Below are 19,283 nucleotides of genomic sequence, written 5' to 3' on the forward strand. Positions count from 1 at the left end.
AGGGTAACAAGGGAGCCGTCTGAGCACTAGTGACTGGGTTTTACCCCTTTCTCCTGCTCTTCTGGCCTGCTACTCTGTGCTACGCCTGTGCTTACCTTGCTCCCGGAGACCCAGTCCCTCTCGGGAGGATAACAAGGGAAAGTGTTCAGTGCAGATCAGTGAGTAAGCACCAACCTGCCTGTGCTTACCTTGCTCCCGGAGACCCGGTCCCTCTTGGGAGGGTAACAAGGGAGCCGTCTGAGCACTAGTGCTCTTCCGGTCTGCTTAGCCACTCCTTAGAAAGGAATATTGAGCAATCTACTTCCATAGTGATACTGCCTCGGAAATCCAAGCAAGGGTTGCTATGAGTCGGATCCAACTCAACAATAGTTGAGTTAGGTTTTTTTTTTGGTTTGATATGCTAGAGGTAGGCACTATCTCAAGGGCCCAAGAAATATTTTTTTAAGTAAGTTTTCTTTCTTTCACTGACTGCCTTAAGCATCCAACAAATCTGAGTGCCTAATATATGCTAAATACTATACTTGGTTAGAATTTTTGTGATTGCTTCAGGAAGGAGACAATGTAAAGTGTATAGTTAGATAGAATATATATTAGAGTCATTCTCAATCATGAACTTGAGTGGATTGATTTAATCAATATTTTATAGCTGTTAATTTACATTTAAAATCTTGAAATTTTACTCACTTCTGGCGATATCCCATTTTGGAAATAAAAAATTTTACAATTCAAGAGGAAATAAAAAGTACCATAAAGGGAAATATAATTAAAAACAAAACAAAACTGATAGCAATGAATGTGTCCCAAAATTTAAGGTGTCCAAATTTGTAGATGAGAAGAATGAAAAATGGACTAAAATATAGAAAATCAGGTTTGATAAGATGAAATCTGACAGTTTCTTTTAATCAAGGTTAACGGAAGAATATATACCAGATCTAACTATAGTAACCTCATGGAAGTAATGGGGAGACATTCAGAATTTATTCTTTTACATTTACATGTTGCTTGAAATGTTTATGATGATTGCTACTTGTATAAAAAAATAAAACCTACCCAACCTCCCATTCCCCTAAAATAAAAACTTAACAGTCAGTATGAACATTCCTACATGACTGTAACTGGCATTACCTACCTAAACAGTTTTGGAGGCAAGATACTAAATCTTGTTTTATCCAAAATTTTCCTGATTTTGTTTCTTCCACCTGAAACAGTATTTGCTTTAACTTTCTTATTTCCTTTCTCCTGTGGTGTCTGTTCAATATCTCCTGGTACATCCTGGATTGAATGGCGATTACTTTTTTTCTCAGCAATTCTGGGGATATGAGGAACACCAGCTTTTTCCTGCTCAGTCCTACTAAGTAATTCTTTGAACACTGTGGAAATAAATAAAACTTGTCATTTCTTTTCCTCTCAGAAAGTTTTTCACCAATAAAAAAATCTGAAAGATAAATACAGTTACTTGCTATTACTTGGCCTTTCCCAGTTGTTGTTGTTGTTGTTGTTTGCCGTCGAGTCGGCCCCGACGCCATTTATTAAATATTACCAAATTCATACCTACCCTTTATTTATCAGTTTTCTTCTGTTTTTGCACCTGACTATATCAGAAGTTTAAACAAGATTCTAAAGAAAATGTGGAATATCACTGCTGTTGTCAGATGGGTCTTGACCAAAATCAGAGAATACCAGAAAGATTTTACGTTTTATCAACTATGCAAAGGCATTTGACTGTGTGGATCATAACAAATTACAGATAACATTACAAAGAATGAGAACTCCAGGACACTTAATTGCACTCATATGGAACCTGTCCATGGCTTAATAGGCAGTTGTTCAAACAGAACAAAGGGATACTGTGTGGTTTCAAATTGGAAAAGATAAGTGGCTGCGCTGCATCCTTTCACTTTATTATTTATTTAATCTGTATGCTAAGTAAATAATCTGAGAAGTAGGAGTAGATGAAAAAGAATGCAGCACCAGGATTGGAGGAAGATTAATTAAGAACCTGTGATAAGCAGAAGAGACAACCTTGGTTGTCCAGAATGAAGAGGACTTAAAGCACTTACTGATGAAGGTAAAAGATTGCTGCCTTCAATATGGCTTACATTTGAACATAAAGCAAAAAACAAAAACAAACAAACAAAAACAACCTCACCGCTGGACTGATAAACAATATAAAATGGAGAAAAAAATAGAAGTTATCAACAATTTCACTCTACTTGGATCAGCAATCAATGACCATGAAAGCATAGTCAAGAAATCAAAAACAATGGCTCAGGTAAGTCTGCTGCAAAAGACCTCTTTAAAGTTTTAATAGCAATGGTATCACTTTGATGACTCAGGTGTACCTAACCCAAACCATGGTCTTTTTACCTGTCTCATAGTCATGAGGAAGCTGGACAATGAAAAAGGAAGATAAAAGAAGAACTGATGCATTCAAATTGTGGTACCAGTAAAGAATACTGAACATACAATGGACTGCCAATGAACAAAGAGTCTTATTCTAACCAGAATGCTCCTTAGATTGAGGATGGCAAGATTTTGTCTTACTTTAGACACATCATCAGAAAAGACTAATCACTAGAAAAGAATATCATATTTGATTAAGTAGAGGGTCAGTAAAAACGAGGGAATGGAACGAGATGAACTTAAACAAATCAAAGATCATGAAGATGGCACAGGACTGGACAACATTTCATTCTGTTACACATAACATAAGATTGCCATGAGGGGACTCAAAAGTAACTAACAACATACTCTGATGTTGCCAAATGGTGATAAAAGGAAGTCATTGGGAAAAATGTAAAAAAGTGGGCTAGCTTCAGCCTATGATTGAAAAGTCTAGGGGTTCCTATTTACTTACTTTTTATCTATCCCAACTTTATAGAAACATAGTTAGATTATATTATTTATATTATATTCCTTCTTATATTATAATTAGTTGAGATACTAGGTACCATAGGCAGGCTCAATTTGACAAAATTTAGCCATTAAAAAAAAAAAATGGGGAAAGCTTTCTTGAATCTGTTTTTACCAGAAATAAATAGTATTACATTTGGTAATACATGACAATTTCCTCAAGGTCATGTTTCTGAGGCTTATGTTATTTAGGTGTATATATGCAAAAGGGAATATAACCATGACCATATATAAGGTTGGCAGATGATATTTCTAAATATGCATTTGTATGTGCTGTAAGAATGCCCATATTTATAATAGCACTGTTGTTGTTGTTGTTATTTGCCGTCGAGTTGGCCCCCACTCATAGCGACCCCTCCTTGGGTTTCTGAGGCAGTATCACTATGGAAGTAGGATTGCCCAACATTCCTTCTGAGGAGTGGCTGGTGGGTTTGAACCGCCAGCATTCTGGTTAGCAGTCAAGTGCCTTAGGCACTATGCTACCAGAGCTCCCAATAAGGTGCAAAGTTATGATAACTTCTTAGCCACAGCCAACTACCCTCAGGGGGTGAGTAGCTGGACCTGTGCGCTTGGGACCACGGTTGCAGGGGTTATCAAGTTCAACTGGGGTAACACTGTACACAAAAACATTGTTCTATACCCTATTTGGGTGAGCAGCGACTAGGGTCTTAAAAGCTTGCAAACGGCCATCTAGATGCAACAATGGGTCTTCTGTCCTCTTCCAGAGCAAAGAAGAATGAAGAAAACCAAAGATGCATGAAATAATTAGTATAAATGACTAGTGGACCATGCAAACCTCAGCCTATGTGACCCTGAGACCAGAAGAACTAGATGGTACCTGGCTACCACCAGCAACTACTTAGAAAGAGATCAGTGTAGGAGATCCTGGATAGAGTGGGAGAACAATGTGGACTAAAGCTCAAAATCATAAAAAAAAACCTAGTATGATAGTCTGATAAGACTCCCAAGACTATGGCCCCTAGTTATTCTCCAGGTCTGGAATTGAACTCACTCCCATGGCTCCCAGCCAAACAACAAGACAGGCACATAGGGTGAACATTTACATCAGGTAGATACACTCTTTAGAACAATCCATCATGGGAGAACAGAGGGAAGTACTTGCACAAGAAGACAGCTCAGGGGACAGGAATGCATAGGAAAGAAGGACAAAGGGGAGAGGTAAATACAGGGAGGAAGCGGGAAGAGAGTTGTTACACTGTGGGGAATTGCGGTCAATGTCATGAAACAAAATGTGCATTAACTGCTGTATGGTAAATGAATTTGCTCTGTAAACTTTCACCCAAATCTCTCTCTCTCTCACACATACACACACAAATAACAAATAATGGGGAAAGCTTTCTTGAATCTGTTTTTACCAGAAATAAATAGTATTACATTTGGTAATATATGACAATTTCCTCAAGGTCATGTTTATGAGACTTATGTTTAAAGCAGTTAATGAACAATCACTAAAGTGGTCTGAAGTAAACATCCAATCATATCATAGATTCCATCAACCCTAACACTGTGAACTACTTCATCCTTAATAAGGGCACAGGCACATTTGGAAACTTGCATGTCTAGCAGTCTCTTTGCCTAGACCTTATTTCACCTTGTGAGAGGGTATGTCCTTGGGATCAGGAAAAAAGAAAGAAAAATCTGTATAAAGCTATACATCTAGAAACTATTAAAGTCTCATTTACCTGTTAAGAAAATCTGTATCATCTGTTTTTCATTAAAACCCCTCAAACTCACTGGCACTGAATCAATTCCAACTCATAGTGACCCCCACAGTGGTTTCCAAGGCATTAAAAGTTTACAGAAGGAGACTGTCTCATCTTTCTCCCATGGAGCAGTTATAGGTTTCAACTACTGACCTTTTGTCTTGCAGCCAAATGCTTTAACCACCACACCACCAGAGTGTATTTTTCATTAAGGATTGTCATAAAAAGAAGTTTTTGCTATTGTTGTTTTAAATGTGTGTTTTTAAGTATGACAGACAGCTAGAGAAAACCTACTATGAATACATATGCTAATAAGTTTCATGGAAAGATACAGTTTCTGGAGGATTCTAAGTGATAGAGAAGTGGTAGCTGCATATTCTTTTTTTTTTTTTTAATTGTGATTTGGGTGAAAATTTACAGAGCAAATACACTTTCCATACAGCAGATCACATACACTTTGTCTCATGACATTGACTACAATTTAGCACAATGCAACATCTCTCCTTCCACTTCCTCCCGGCAGCTATCTCTTCCCTGTGTCCATCCCTCCATGCACTCCTACCCCCTGAGCTGTCTCCCTGTGCCTGAGCAGCCCTTCTTTCTCTCTTGCTTGTTTTCTCCAAGGAGTGTATCTATCTCAGGTAAATGCTCAACTAGTATGCCTGCCTATTGTTTGGCTGAAAGCCACAGGTGTGTGTTCAAATTCCAGACCTGAAGGGCAGCTAGGGGCCACAGTCTCAGTGGTTCCACCAGGCTCCATCGGGCCAGCAAACCTGTTCCCTGCTTTTTTTTTTTTTTTTTCCAAATCATTTGGAGTTTTGTTCCACATTGTTTCCCCTGTCTATCCAGGATCTCCTACAAAGATCCTCTTCCAAGTGGTTGACAGTAGTAGCCAAGCACTGTCTATTTCTTCTGGTCTCATAGTCGTATAGGTTGCAGATCAGATGGTGTACCTGTTGCTAGGACTGATTGTTTCCATCAATTTTTGGTTTTCTTCATTCTTCTTGGCTCTGGACAAGGAGAGACCCGTCGTTGCATCTAGATGGCAGCTTGCAAGCTTTTAAGATCTCAGTCGCTTCTCGCCACAGTAGAAGGTGGAACAATGATTTGTGTAGTATGTTATGCCAATTGAGCTTGATGTCCTCTGTGACTTTGGTCCCAAGCCTACAGGTTCAACTATTCGGTCCCTCTGGGTAGCTGGCTGTGACCAGGCTAGCTGTATATTCTTAAGAACACATTTTAAAGATTTTTAATCACATGGGCTATAAAGTCAAACACTGAGCTTATCATTGGGTACAGCTCTCAGTAGTGTACTTTTTACCTTTTTAGAAGAAAAGCTGTACATGTATATAGATGTACCCACTGAAAACCCAAACACAGAAAATGTGATCTTCTCTGTTGTTCTGGGAATGAAAGAAAGCAAGCCTTTCTTACATCAAAAGACTTTTAAGTAAGTTCAAATGGAAAAAAACCTTAAAAACAATTTGGTATTCAGTTGTAAAATTTGTCCCATTTGTTGTTGTTGTTATGTGCCGTCGAGTTGGCCCTGACTCATAGCGACCCCTCCTTGGGTTTCCGAGGCAGTATCACTACGGAAGTAGGACTGCCCAACCTTCCTTCCGAAGAGTGGCATTTAGAGGGCTTCAATCAGAAGGATGATACTATATTACAAAATCCGTCGCAAGCTTGTGAAAAGCACAATTTTTTTTTTTTTTTTTTTGCTCTCAAAATAAAGGAGATCTTTGGAAGTTGCCTTTCAAAGATACTGGGCTAAGTTCCTTTCAGTTTCTAGTTTTCAAATTTCACTTCATTTTAAAGCATATGGTAAAGGTGAAATATTTTTTTGGAACTAAAATCAAGATTTTTCACTGAAATGAAAATATTTCAGAAAATATTTACTGAACAAGGGTGACACAAGCAGTTAAACACTTGATTACTAGCTGAAAAGTTGGTGGTTCTAACTCACCTAGAGGTTCCTAAGAAAATAGGCCTAGTGATCTGCTTCCAAAAGGTCAAAGCTTTGAAAACCCTGTAGAGCAATCAATCAGTCCTACTCTGCAACACAGAGAGGTACCAAGAGTTGCAACTGACTCCATGGCAGCTAACATCAACAACAATATGAATACACACCAGGCACTATATTTAGATGTTTCCAGATTTATCCTATAGGGAACACACAGCCTAAGATACATGGTAAAGAGAGAGAACATAACCAGAGAATAAATTTAGATGGTAGGAAAGGGAAGATCTTCTTCAAATCATCTCATAAGAAGAAATCAGAAGGATGAGTAAATTTTAACTAGGAAAAGGCAAGGGAAGGAGGAATGATTACAGAAGGCATCCTGGAAATGAAGAAAGCTAGATCACAGTGTGGTGAGAGAAATGGTAAGATATGATTATATGAGCAGATCACATACACTTTGCCTCATGACATTGACCACAATTTAGCACAATGCAACATCTCTCCTTCCACTTCCTCCCGACATGGTAAGGTATGATAAGATTTTTTAATTTTCTCTTAAGACCAACAGGAAATCTCTGAAGGATAGGGGATGGAAGATTTCCCTGGCTACAGGGTATATCCAAAGTGATCCAATTGTTTACATAATAGTTTACAGCCTCACTAGACTTGCATATACAATCAAAATTTAATGAGTTTGTGATTTTAGATACAGAGAAGAAATTATTGTGTTAAAAAAATTAGTTAAGGACAAAATTTAAAGTATGGTGAGTAAATATAATTACAATGCCATTAACAGCAGTATCAGATATAACACATGAATCAGAAATGAATATGCCCAAGAAACCAAAAGAAAAGCTTAATCAATTTGACTAAAGATTAAAAATGTCTCTCTCTGTACATATGTATGTGTGTGTACATATGTGTAAATGTATGCATATTTATGTGTGATATGTGTATTAAAAAAACAAGAAAAGTCAAAAGACAACTTGGGGGAAAATATTTGCAATTCTTAAAACAAAAAGTTACTATCTTTTTATGAAGTGCTCAAACTAATCAGTAAAAGATGAATAACTCAATATAAAAATGGGCAAAAGAATTTAAAAGACTGTTTAAACAAAATAACTCATTCATAATTAAAGATGATGTAAATAATCTTTACTTACATAATGTAAACGTAAATAAATAATTAAAAAGTTGATTATATCCACTTTAATATAGAGGTTCATACAATTTTGAAAAGCTTTCTAGGAACTGTCAAAAGCAATTGCATTTAGAGAAATCTGTTCTAAAAATAGAGCATAAAAGATCATTACAAAGGATTTTTATTACATCACTGTTAATAGCAAATACTGCAAACACAAAATGTCCATCACTATGACATTAACTCAGTAGATTATGGTAATACGCAGTGAAATTACACAACAATAACAATTACATAACAATTAAGTAAGTCTGCATAGACTGATGTGGATAGGCACTGTATGGCTCCAGTGTATATCTTCCTTTGTTGTTGTTGTTATGTGCCGCTGAGTCAGTCTCATAAGAGACTCCTCCAAGGGTTGCCCAAGCAGTATCACTACGGAAGTAGATTGCCCAACCTTCCCTCCGAGGAGTGGCTGGTGGGTTTGAACCGCCAGCCTCCTGGTTAACAGTCAAGTGCCTTAGGCACTACGCTACCAGAGCTCCTATAACTTCCTTTAGTGTGTTTTAATTTTTTACAATACATGTATGCATTATTTTTATTAAAAATAAAAATATGAATAAGTTAACTGAGGGTGGAGTTTTTAAAGGTGTCAGAAAGTTGCAAAAAGGAATAAACTAAAATTTTAGAGTGGGAAGAGCCAGCTGTTTCTGTCTCTGGTGGCATTTGCTGAGTTGAAGCATGAAGTGTGGATCAGTCAAAGGAACTCTACTAAGGGAAAGAGAGCTTTTGACAGATGGCAGGAAAACTGGAATAAAGAAAAGAACAAAAGCAGTGTGGGTTTTCTCCAGACACCTGCTATTAGTAGGACAATGCAGGAGGCTAGGAGACTGGCTGGAAATATCCGACTGTCTTTTGGTGCTTAAGAGACTGTGTGTGTGTGTTGTATAATAGAGAGGGGCTTACAACAAGCACAAAACAGATGTGGACTTCAACCTGCTTAGGGTGCTTGGCTAAGGAACTAAACTCAAAATCTGTCAAGGGCATAATTCACATAAAAGAGGAGACAGAAACCTACCAGACTCTAAATCAAAAGCCATGCCTGAGGCAGGGGTAGAGAGAGGGTACACTAGACAGAGTTAATTTCCCCACAATCTCTTGGTGCTTAAAAGATAAATTTCCACTTGAGAAGGGGCCTGCATCAAGAATATAACAAGCTTTTCTCTCAACTTGAAATCATTAGACACAGTGTAAATAATTTGCAAACCACCTGACCTAGCTCAACTCCCCTTATCCTAGCTGCTTAAGCAGAAAATGACAATTCTTCTCTCTAGAAAATTTTAATCTCATCCTTTAAGTTACACACAAAGTCCAGCTTTGTGTATAAAATTTTGAGACACACAAAGTATCTGTATGACTGATAATGAAGGAGAAAAGCAGAAAAGAAAAGATGATCCAAATGTTACAGTTAGTAGATAGGATCTTAGAGTAACCATTATAAATGGCAAAGAAAATAGAGGAAAAAATATAATAGATGAAAAGACAGAAAAGTCTAGCAGAAAATTAAGACTGATAAAAAGATTCAAATGGATATTCTAGAACTGAAAGATTAAATATTTAAGATTAAACTCACTGAATGGGCTTAACAATAGGTTAAACAGGATCAGTTTGCTCAAAAATAGGTTATTGGAAAATATCCAAAATGAAGCACAAAAAGAAAAAAAAGAAAAAGAAAAATTGGGAACAATATGGTAGAATGTAAGAAAAATACAAGATACAAATGGTCTAACATGAGTAATTAGTTTCACAGAAGAAATGGCAACAGAGAAAGAGCAAAGGCAGTATCTGAAGAGATAATCACCAAAAATTTCTAAACCGATGAAAGACATCAATGCACAAGTTAAAATAACTCAGCAAAGCCTGTGTACAAAGAATAGTGTTAACAAGGGTACCCTGTTGAAGTTAAAACTGCCAAGCCCTGTTTATATCCTATGGAGGGTAGTGGTTGTTTTGTGTGGCCTGTGGCTCCAATGTTCAGTTTGCTTGACCCTGTATTTGAAAAATTATTTTTAGAAATACTTTGGTGGTCTACTGAGGATTTTTATTTTCTTTTGCCAGGCATCTAAGGGTGCTCATAGTCTAGGGCCAGGGCCAAGACCTGAGGTTTTTCTGGGTAGTTAGAGGAAGTAGCTAAGGTGCTCTGGTGGCACACTGCCTAAGGCATTTGACTAACCACAAAGCTGGTGGTTCAAACTCACCAGCCGCTCCACAGAATAAAGATGGGGCAATCTACTTCTGTAAAGATTTACCACCTCAGAAACTCAGTGGGGTCACCATGAGTTAGAATCGACCTGATGGCAGTCAGTGAGAGGAGGGAGCTACAGTCTACATCCATATCAGGGTGAGCCTTTAAGTAGTTATACTAAGGTCTCCCAGGCTTTGGCAGGTGGCTCCTTCTCTTAGCTATATTCTATGGATGGGAAAATCTCCCTGAAAAGAAAGAGAATCCCCTTTGAGGTACAGTCACAGAAAGGGAGAAGAGATCAGACACATCAGGAGTTTATGCTCCTAGCAAGTGCAAGACTCTAAATCCTTTTATCTTTTCCTGGGAGTTTACTGCCAGAAGACGCTCAGTCTCTGTCTTTTCTGTACTGGCAACTGCTCCATGGCAGATAGGGCTCAAGTCACCTCCCTGAGGTCAAATTTCCTCTCTGTTTTATGTCAGGCAGTTCTTGGTATTAGCTACTTTTTAATATCTGGTCTTTTTTTGGCGGTTGTCAGTCACTACCGGAAATGGAAAGTTGATACAGATATTTCTAAAATTCACTTTGCTTAGAATTCAGTGGGTCCTTTAAATTTGAAGAGTCACATCTTTCATTTGAGATAATCTTTGCTATTATTTATTTTTATTTTATTATGCTAAAACTGTTAATTCTTTAATATCTTTTTTCCCACATCTTCTTGTAGATCTCTTGGAGTAGTGGTCAATCTATTTTGTATTTTTATTCTGTATTTTGGGAGTTTACCCCACCTTTATTATCTATTCCTTCTATTGAATGTTTTTACCTTGGCCTAAGGTACCTGACTGTTAACCAGAAGGCTGGCGGTTCAAACCCACCAGACACTCCTCGGAAGGAAGGTTGGGCAATCTACTTCCGTAGTGATTCTGCCTCGGAAACCCAAGGAGGGGTCGCTATGAGTTGGGGTTGACTCGACAGCACATAACACCACCACCACCTTATTTTAAGTCACTCTAGCAGCTATTTCTTTCTTAATGATTGTTGTTTCCTTTTTCCTAACAACCTGTTCTTGTTTTCAAGGATGAATTTTCAAATTTCTCAGAGCAGAGTTCTAAAATCCTTTTTCTTCTTTTCCCTCATTACCTGTTTTTTTTCCAGAATCTGTATGCTTACTTATTAGGTCCCCTCATCCCTTCCTCTCAATTACGTTCAGCCCCCTATGCCTAGTGATCCCAAGTTGTTAGTTTTAATTAACACAAAAAAACTAAGCAGGTTTGCTTTGCATCATCTAAATAGATCAGTCTTCCCATACAGCTTTCTTTTTTGTAGGTGTTCTGCGTGGGAGCTCCATATAACCAAATTGCTCAATTCGGCTTTATGGAAATGCCAGAGTTAACAGGCCCAGAGTTCATACGGTTTTCTTATGGGGCACCATACCCAGACTAAAATGCTCCATTTCCACAAATGTTTCATTAACATTCCTTTGAGATGCTCTTCAGTGTTTTGCTTGGGGTAAATGCTGGCTTCTACACTCTACATGGAATAAGAAGAAGGTATTGAACTGATATGGTTCCCCTTTTGTGGTCCCATTTAACTCCTGCTCTCTGTCACATTCATTCTAGGGTTCTGTTGGACAAATGTTTCTTATCGCTCAGAGTCCTGAGGAAGGGGTTTCTCTGCTTTTGCAGCTCTCAGACCTGCTTTTTCTGTCTCCCAGAATTCATGAGTTAATCACGGTATTATCTGTATTTCATATATAATAACATCTGATACCACTTACTAAACATTATGTACCAGGCACAAAAGGATTAAAAGTATTTGATCCTTACAAGAATACTATGAAACATAGCTGGAAAAACTGGGGCTTAAAGAGGCAAAATGACTTGCCTAAGATTACAGAGGAAATTTTCATATTATTTTTTAAAATCTAAATCTATTTTTGTTTAATCTAAAACTTGACATTTCTATATACTAGTCCAAATTCCAGAAAACCCAGTAACTGTGAAGGCTTATTGAATTACTTTTACTAAGGATAAAGTAACAAATATTAGGAAGGGCTCACTAGATTTAACATGTTGTACTGTACTGTAGGCAAAGGAACTCAAGTGAAAAGAGGAAAAATAGCAAATGTTAAACTTTCATTATGACTAAGTACAGGTAAGTAGGCGCCTAAGTGAGAAAAACAAAACTCATACTTCCTTGCCATAGGCATATCTTTTAAAGTCAACTCTTCCTTCTCAAATTTCAACATAATTGATCTAGAGAAACTTATTTTTCACTACTTGATAAAAACTCTTAAACTCTCTGATAGTTTTCAATTGTTTCACTGTTAATTGCTGTCCTCAAAATTTCAGCAAAATCCTTGGGGACTATGAAACAAATTACAGAACATCTTTCCTAAAAGTTCAGAAACATAAGCAAATTTAGTGGAAGCTTAGTTCTTGCTTTACTCAAGTATAAACATGATCAAAACATGAAACAGGCATGATAATCAACACTTCTATACAGAAAAGAAACATAATACACTGGTTACTTAATTCAGTGTTTCACTGAGTTCATTTATTTCCATGAAACAGCTAATCTGGCATTCATGTTATTATTTGAGGAGATTAGTTTAAAGATTAGAAACTGATTGATTTGCACATTAGCAAGGGGAAACAGAAGGTGATTATGACTTCTAAGCTTCATTCATTGTACCTCTAGCGGAATAAGAAAAACACTCCAAGAAGCAGAGTAGAGAAAATAATAAATGCTCAACTGACTTTTCATAAATGACTGAGTGTAGGTGTACAACTATTTTAAAACTTATTTATCAGTAAGATGGTAAAAAATACAAACAATATAAAAATGAAACTCCAGACTACACAATTGTATAGCTCAATACTAAAGATCCTAAAAATGTTCAAACAGCTCAGATAAAAACATGTTTACATTTACTATCACATCTTTCACTATAATAATTATTCTCTTTTCTATCACTAAAAAAGCTCACAGGTTATACAACGAAACTCACCAAAAATGTTGGTCTTCACAGTAAGTGCAAGATGAGTATTATTCCTCAAAATTTCAAGGGCCTTCATAAACGTAATGTTCTCAAAGTTTTGTCCATTTACTTCCATTATCTAAAGAGAAAAGTATTTGAAAAAGAAAAATTAAACAAATAGTACTGGTTACTTCTACAACCTTAAAAGTTTAATGGTGAAAAGATAAAATGAAACGAATAAAATATACTCATATGTGAACAATGGTTGTTATCTCTGTGAGAAATGAGGTTACTGTTTTATTTTCCAAAATCTCTACTATAGGCACTTTTTTTTTTTTTTAAATGAACACTTCTTTTAGCATCATATTAAGGAACTATTTATTTATTTATTTATTTTAAAGTAAGATGGTTTACACATGAATTAAAAATTTTAATCATGTTAGATCAGCTCACAAATAGTTTTGCCTGGATAAATGTAGAAATTTTAGAGAAATGTTCTAAATGTAAATTTATTTCATTTCAAAGAGGGGTAATTCATTTAAAAGAGCTCTCTAGAGACATTATAGAGGAGGCTTCGTAGCACACTGTTTCAGTGCTTCACTGCTTACCTAAAAGGACAAAGACGTGACATTCGACTTCCACAAAGATTTACAGCCTTGGAAACCCTATGGTGCAGTTCTAACTCTATCCTTGGAATCCAGCAGAGGGTCTTAGTTTAGATACAGTAGTATCATATACTCACCTTCTCCCCACCTCCCTGCCATCACTAATTGAATCAAGAAGTCAACAACAACAAGTACAAATGAGATGAGTTTTTCCATGAGAAGAACACCACTAATCCTTCACAACAGGGCTTCCTAAATACAGGTGTAGCTCAGAATCATACAGAAAGCTTATTTTTAAAAAATACTAATTCTGTAGAAAGGATTAAGAGATAAACATGATCACCAAAAATGAAACAAAACAAAAAGCAGGATATAGGTAATGAGATCTAGGGAATCAATATAGAAATTCCAAAATAATTAAGAAAAAGAGTGAGAAACAAAAAATTTTAAAAAGAAGAAGAAAAAAAAAGCACATTAGTTACATTTTCAGAGTTGAAAAGACTGAAGTCTACATATTGAAATGGTACATGTACCAGCATGTAAAAATAATAAAAAGAAACTTTACACAACACATTCCAGTGAAATTTGTGAATTCCTGATAGGGAACAAAGAATGCATCACTGTGAGGGGAAAAAACCAAAGGTACCTACAAAGGAAAGATAAACATTAGGATTGGATTTTTAGTCAACACTAAGATGAAGGGATGCTTCTGTGACTATAAAGTCCTAAGGGGGAAAAAAAGTCATTGTAACCAAATAATTTTATACTTAATTGAAGAAAAACATTAAAATCGGAAAAAAAAACCCATATTAAGACATTGTCAGACATGAAATGATACATAAAAATACAGTATGTACTTGTTCTTAGAAAAAAAAAAGTATAACAAATTGTGCTCCAGACAACTGAAACAAATCAAAATAATGGGCAGGTAGGGCAAAAACAAATGGAAGTGATCAATGAAACTGGTAAGGCAGGTGTCAATGTCTACATGATTGTTAGGAATAATGTATGAAACTTAATGCAAAAGTCAAGAGTATTCTTTAGAGATATACAATTTAAAAAATGACAATAATTATCTAGATCTGAATCTCCCATCATTTCAACAACAGTTGGGAGGATTAAAGAAAGAAGTAAAAACATGATAAATTTCATTTTTCAGGAAGAGATCACTGGATTTCATTGCTTTTCTGTGAAGAATGATATTCTTAAGTGGCTTACAATAAAGTATTTGAACAACTGAGATACTAGTTCCAAGCTCCTAGCTACTTGTTGTGCGCCATCAGGTCAAACTAAGTAGAACTGCCCTGTAAGGTTTTCTAGGCTGAATTCTTTATGGGAGTAGATTACCAGATCTTTTCTCCCACAAAGTGGCTGGTAGGTTTGAATTGCCAAGCTTTTGGTTAGCAGCTGAGCATTTAACAATCGCACTACCAGGGCTCTTTGGCCTTAACTACAGATTAATGAGCAGGCATGGGATAAGGACCAATTTCTTAACCTCTGCTATATTGACATTTTGAGCCAGAAAATTGTTACTGGGGTTGTTATAAGGGTGGGCCTGGGAATCACATTTTTTTTTTAAACAAAGTTGTCAGTAAGTCACATTTTGAAACACAGTGATCTAGTTATCCAGTGCCTATATGGAAAAGAATAAACCATTACCAAAGTCTGGTAGAATAGTGGCTAAGACATTTGCCTGCTAACCAGACGGCTGGCGGTTCAAACCCACCAGCCACTCCTCGGAAGGAAGGTTGGGCAATCCTACTTCCGTAGTGATACTGCCTCGGAAACCCAAGGAGGGGTCACTATGAGTTGGATTTGACTTGACAGTAATGAGTCTGGTTTTGGTTAGACTGTAAGACATAATACCTATAGGAAGGCTTTTATTTAAGTAGTTGGTTATTTACTTACCTGATCACCACGTTTCAATCCTGCATCAGCAGCTTTGCTACCAGGTTCTACTCCTTCCACAAAAATACCAAATCCCTTTTCACTTCCTCCATTAAGGCTGAAATGTAGTGGGGACTCCCGTGAAGCCTTTTGTAGCACAACTTGTCTCCACTTAGCCTTTGCAGCACAAGCAATATTCAATAATCGGAGATGACCATTCATTTTCTGTAAAGTAGAAAAGAGTAAAAAGGTACATCAATGATATATATCTATTCCCATAGGCGCTTTAATCACCTAGAATTATTAACATCAGAGTTACATCTGAAAATATGAAGAGTATGGAATAAATAAGTAGGGGTAAAACAAAACTGGGCCAAGAATAAGATCTCTTTAATATCAACTTTTAAAGATTTCTAGATAATTACAAGTTAGATAAGATTTCAAAGTGATGTCTCAATTCTCATTTAATTAACCTTACTAATAAACACTCTATTCCTATCTTGCTTATCTCCTGGATGTTAAGAATCTTTTTAAACCTTGATTCAAAACCTTGAACTTCGTGAATCACTTTTCCAAATACTAACATACAAAGCCACATTCAACTCTCTACCTCTTCTAAGAAAAATTTCATTATTTTAGGTCTTCCTTAAACTCAGTATCTTTTTAGCTTCCAGATTCTAATATCAGTTTAATATTTGATTATTCTCAACTACTAGTGTAATTGGTATATGTCTCATGTTCTCAACAAGAAGCTAACATTTCTTTTCAGGGCAGGGACAAAGTTTTATACTTCTTTTGATCCTACCCAACACCCTGGAGCACAAAGTAGAATTCAGTAAGTACCTGATGAAAGACCAAGTACTGAAAAAAAATTCCATGACTATAATAAGGTAATGTCCATATTCCATTAGCTCTTCAAGTATCTCCAATACCCAACAATGGAGGCACCAAACAAATGATGGTGATGAACTCATATGACCTCTTTATCAAGTTCTCCAGTCCCTGTTCACGCTCCCCATTTGCATACAGGAGGCACAGGGACTTAGATGGAAAAAGGAACCAAATGTCAATTTTTCTCTCTTCATTCAACTTAATCTATTTATTCTTTATGAGTTCTAACTACAATTCTTGAGCATTTGCAATATGCCATGCTCTAAAGGACATTAATTATTTTATATATGTATGTGTGTGTGTGTGTATAAAATAATCCTCTTAACAATTTTAATGAACTAGGGACTACTATCTCTACTTTATACAGCTGAAGCATAAGAATGTTAGGCAATTTGTCCAAGCTCACATATCTAGTCAGTGGTGGAAATCAGATCTTAATTCAGGCAATCAGACTCCATAGCTATCCTCTTAAATTGCCATGCTCCACTGCTATTTAATGACTCCTAAAATCTGCTTGGAGCATACAACCCAGTAGCACCTCAAAGTTTTATATGTGGTAAAGAGAATAAAATAGATTTATGAAGTTAAAAGGACCTTAAGGGAATGATCTTAGGTGCTGTATATTAAGAATAAGTGAACTATACAGAGGGGGGACCTAAAAAGTCTTAATGTAGATCTCAAATGTAAAGTATGCCTTGAAGATTACGTAGCATTTCAAATGGCAGGATTGGGAGAAGAGAGTTACAGCTTGAGAGAACAGCTTGGTCTAAGATGCAGAATTGGCAGAGCATAAAATACTGTGGTTTGGTTTCAACCTAGGGTGTACAGGAAAATTTCTGAAAAGGCAGGTAAGGGATCTGAGTCACCCCTCAGTATCCATGGGGACTTGATTCCAGGACCTCCGCAGGTACCACAATCCATGGATACTCAAGTCCCTTACATAAAATGGCACAGTATTTGCATATAACCAAAGCACATCCTCCCATAAACCATCTCTGGATTACTTATAATATCTAATACGTAATACAATGCAAACAGCATTTCATGCTTCCTCTTGGCCTTTGAGAGACTGCTTTAACTACTTGTTTCTTTCTCCCTGAGTATTTTCTACCTATGGCTGGTTAAATCTGTAGGCGTGGAACTCGTAAATATGGAGGTCTGACTGTATTACACTGGTAGGTAATAATATTTACCAACAAAGAGAATAATATTCATCACATTTGTGGTTTTATAACCACAATCTTTTGGCCACACATAATGGACTAGAAGGAAAAGTGATTAGAATTAAGAACAGCGAGCAGACTAAAAGTGTTTCACAGAGACTGTAAGAAAATATGTGTATGCCTAATCAGTGATCCCAGTGACTTCAGCTACAACTATAGACATTTATATCAGGGAATTCAAGAAAGTGAGAGGGACCCACATGTAAAACAGGGTAAATAAGTCTGTATGACTGGTAGAATGACAATGTTAAACAGAAACAGGAGAGTCAGGAAAAAGCACCACTGTAGGTTTTATTTTTGGTTGGGGTGGCAAAGGATGAGTAAAGGTCTGGAATATAGATCTGCAGGTTCTCAGAATAGAGGTTGAAGATACAGGAGAAGATGAAAGCTGTTCTGAGTTGATGCTGGAGGTAGGCCCTAAATGCTGAAGAAAAAAAATTCTTTTGAGCCTTACTGTATCTTCCAGATTTTTTTCAAATTCCTCCAGAAATCGAGTCATAGCAAGATCACCTTCAAAATCATTAAAATGATTATTTACCCATAATAATATGATTCGTGTCACCTGTGGAAACATGACAGAAGCAGACTGATTATGAGAAGCATTCTTTTTGTAACAGTAGATTCCAAAAATATGCTCAAAACTGGGGGGTAAGCAGAGCTTTACAGCTAAACACCCTAGCCCTACACACAAAAGGTTCACAGTTTAGTTTGAGTTTTCACTTCCTTGTGTACACAAACAACAGAAACAATCAGGGCTCTGTGCATTCTATTAGAAATCACAAGCCTGTGTTCTAATAAGGAACTCTGGTAGCGTAGTGCTTAAGGCATTTGACTGCTAACCGAAGATTGGTGGTTCAAACCCACCAGCCACTCCTCAGAAGGAAAGTTGGGCAATCTACTTCTGTAAGTGATACTGCCTCAGAAACCCAAGGAGGGGTCGCTATGAGTCGGATCTGACTCCACAGCAGTGAGGTTTTTTTTGGTGTGTGTGTTCTAATAAGTAAGAAGTATGTCAGTCAGTCTTAAAATGTTAGCAACTAAGGCCAGACAATCCTATCAAAAGCATTCTATAGATGAGAATATGTTTAACCAAAATTATGACAAAAATAAGTCTTAAACTTCCTTTACTATAAATACTTAATTTTCAAAGTGGTGAGTTGATTAATAGAAAAGTTAAAAATGAACAAATGGAAGTTGATTTGATTAACAGGCCTAAATAAAAATATTAAGTAATTTAAGTCATATATTTTTTAATTGTGGCATAACATAAATTCACCATTTTAAAGTATACAATTCAGTGGCACTTAATACATTTCAGTGCTGTGCAACCATCATCACTATCTAGGTTCCAAACTATTTTCATCGCTCCAAAAGGAAACTGAGAACTCATTCAGCAGTCACTCCATATTTCTCCCTCTCTCAATCCCCTGACAACCACTTACCTGCTTTTCTGTCTGTTTGCCTTTCTAGATATTACATATAAATGGAATTAAATGATATGTGGCCTTTTGTGTATGGCTACTTCCACTTAGCATGATGTTTCTGAGGTTCATCCATATTAACAGTACTTCATTCCTTTTAATAAATGAATAGCATTCCACTGTATGGAAATACCACTTTTTGTCTATCAATTTATCAGGTGATGGACATGTGTTTTCAGCTTTTGGCTATTGTGACTAGTACTGTTATGAGCAGTGGTATAAAAGTATTGGT

At 36.6% G+C, this 19,283-nt stretch overlaps 1 protein-coding gene across 1 annotated transcript in view; it reads right to left on the reverse strand.

Moving 5' to 3' along the window:
* The window catches only part of RAPGEF6 (Rap guanine nucleotide exchange factor 6), a 682,053-nt gene that overhangs the window by 93,410 nt on the left and 569,360 nt on the right, over positions 1-19,283 (reverse strand). Inside the window, exons 14-17 of the mRNA XM_042781366.1 lie at positions 18,025-18,132; positions 15,478-15,681; positions 12,995-13,103; positions 1,130-1,370 (exon numbers count right to left, since the gene is read on the reverse strand). Of these exons, the coding sequence (XP_042637300.1) occupies positions 1,130-1,370; positions 12,995-13,103; positions 15,478-15,681; positions 18,025-18,132 (662 nt within the window). The remainder of the gene's footprint in view (positions 1-1,129; positions 1,371-12,994; positions 13,104-15,477; positions 15,682-18,024; positions 18,133-19,283) is intronic.

This window comes from Orycteropus afer, unplaced genomic scaffold (genome assembly GCF_000298275.1).
Source record: "Orycteropus afer afer isolate SDZICR_OR568_19922 unplaced genomic scaffold, OryAfe1.0 scaffold00112, whole genome shotgun sequence".
Classification (NCBI taxonomy): domain Eukaryota; kingdom Metazoa; phylum Chordata; class Mammalia; order Tubulidentata; family Orycteropodidae; genus Orycteropus; species Orycteropus afer.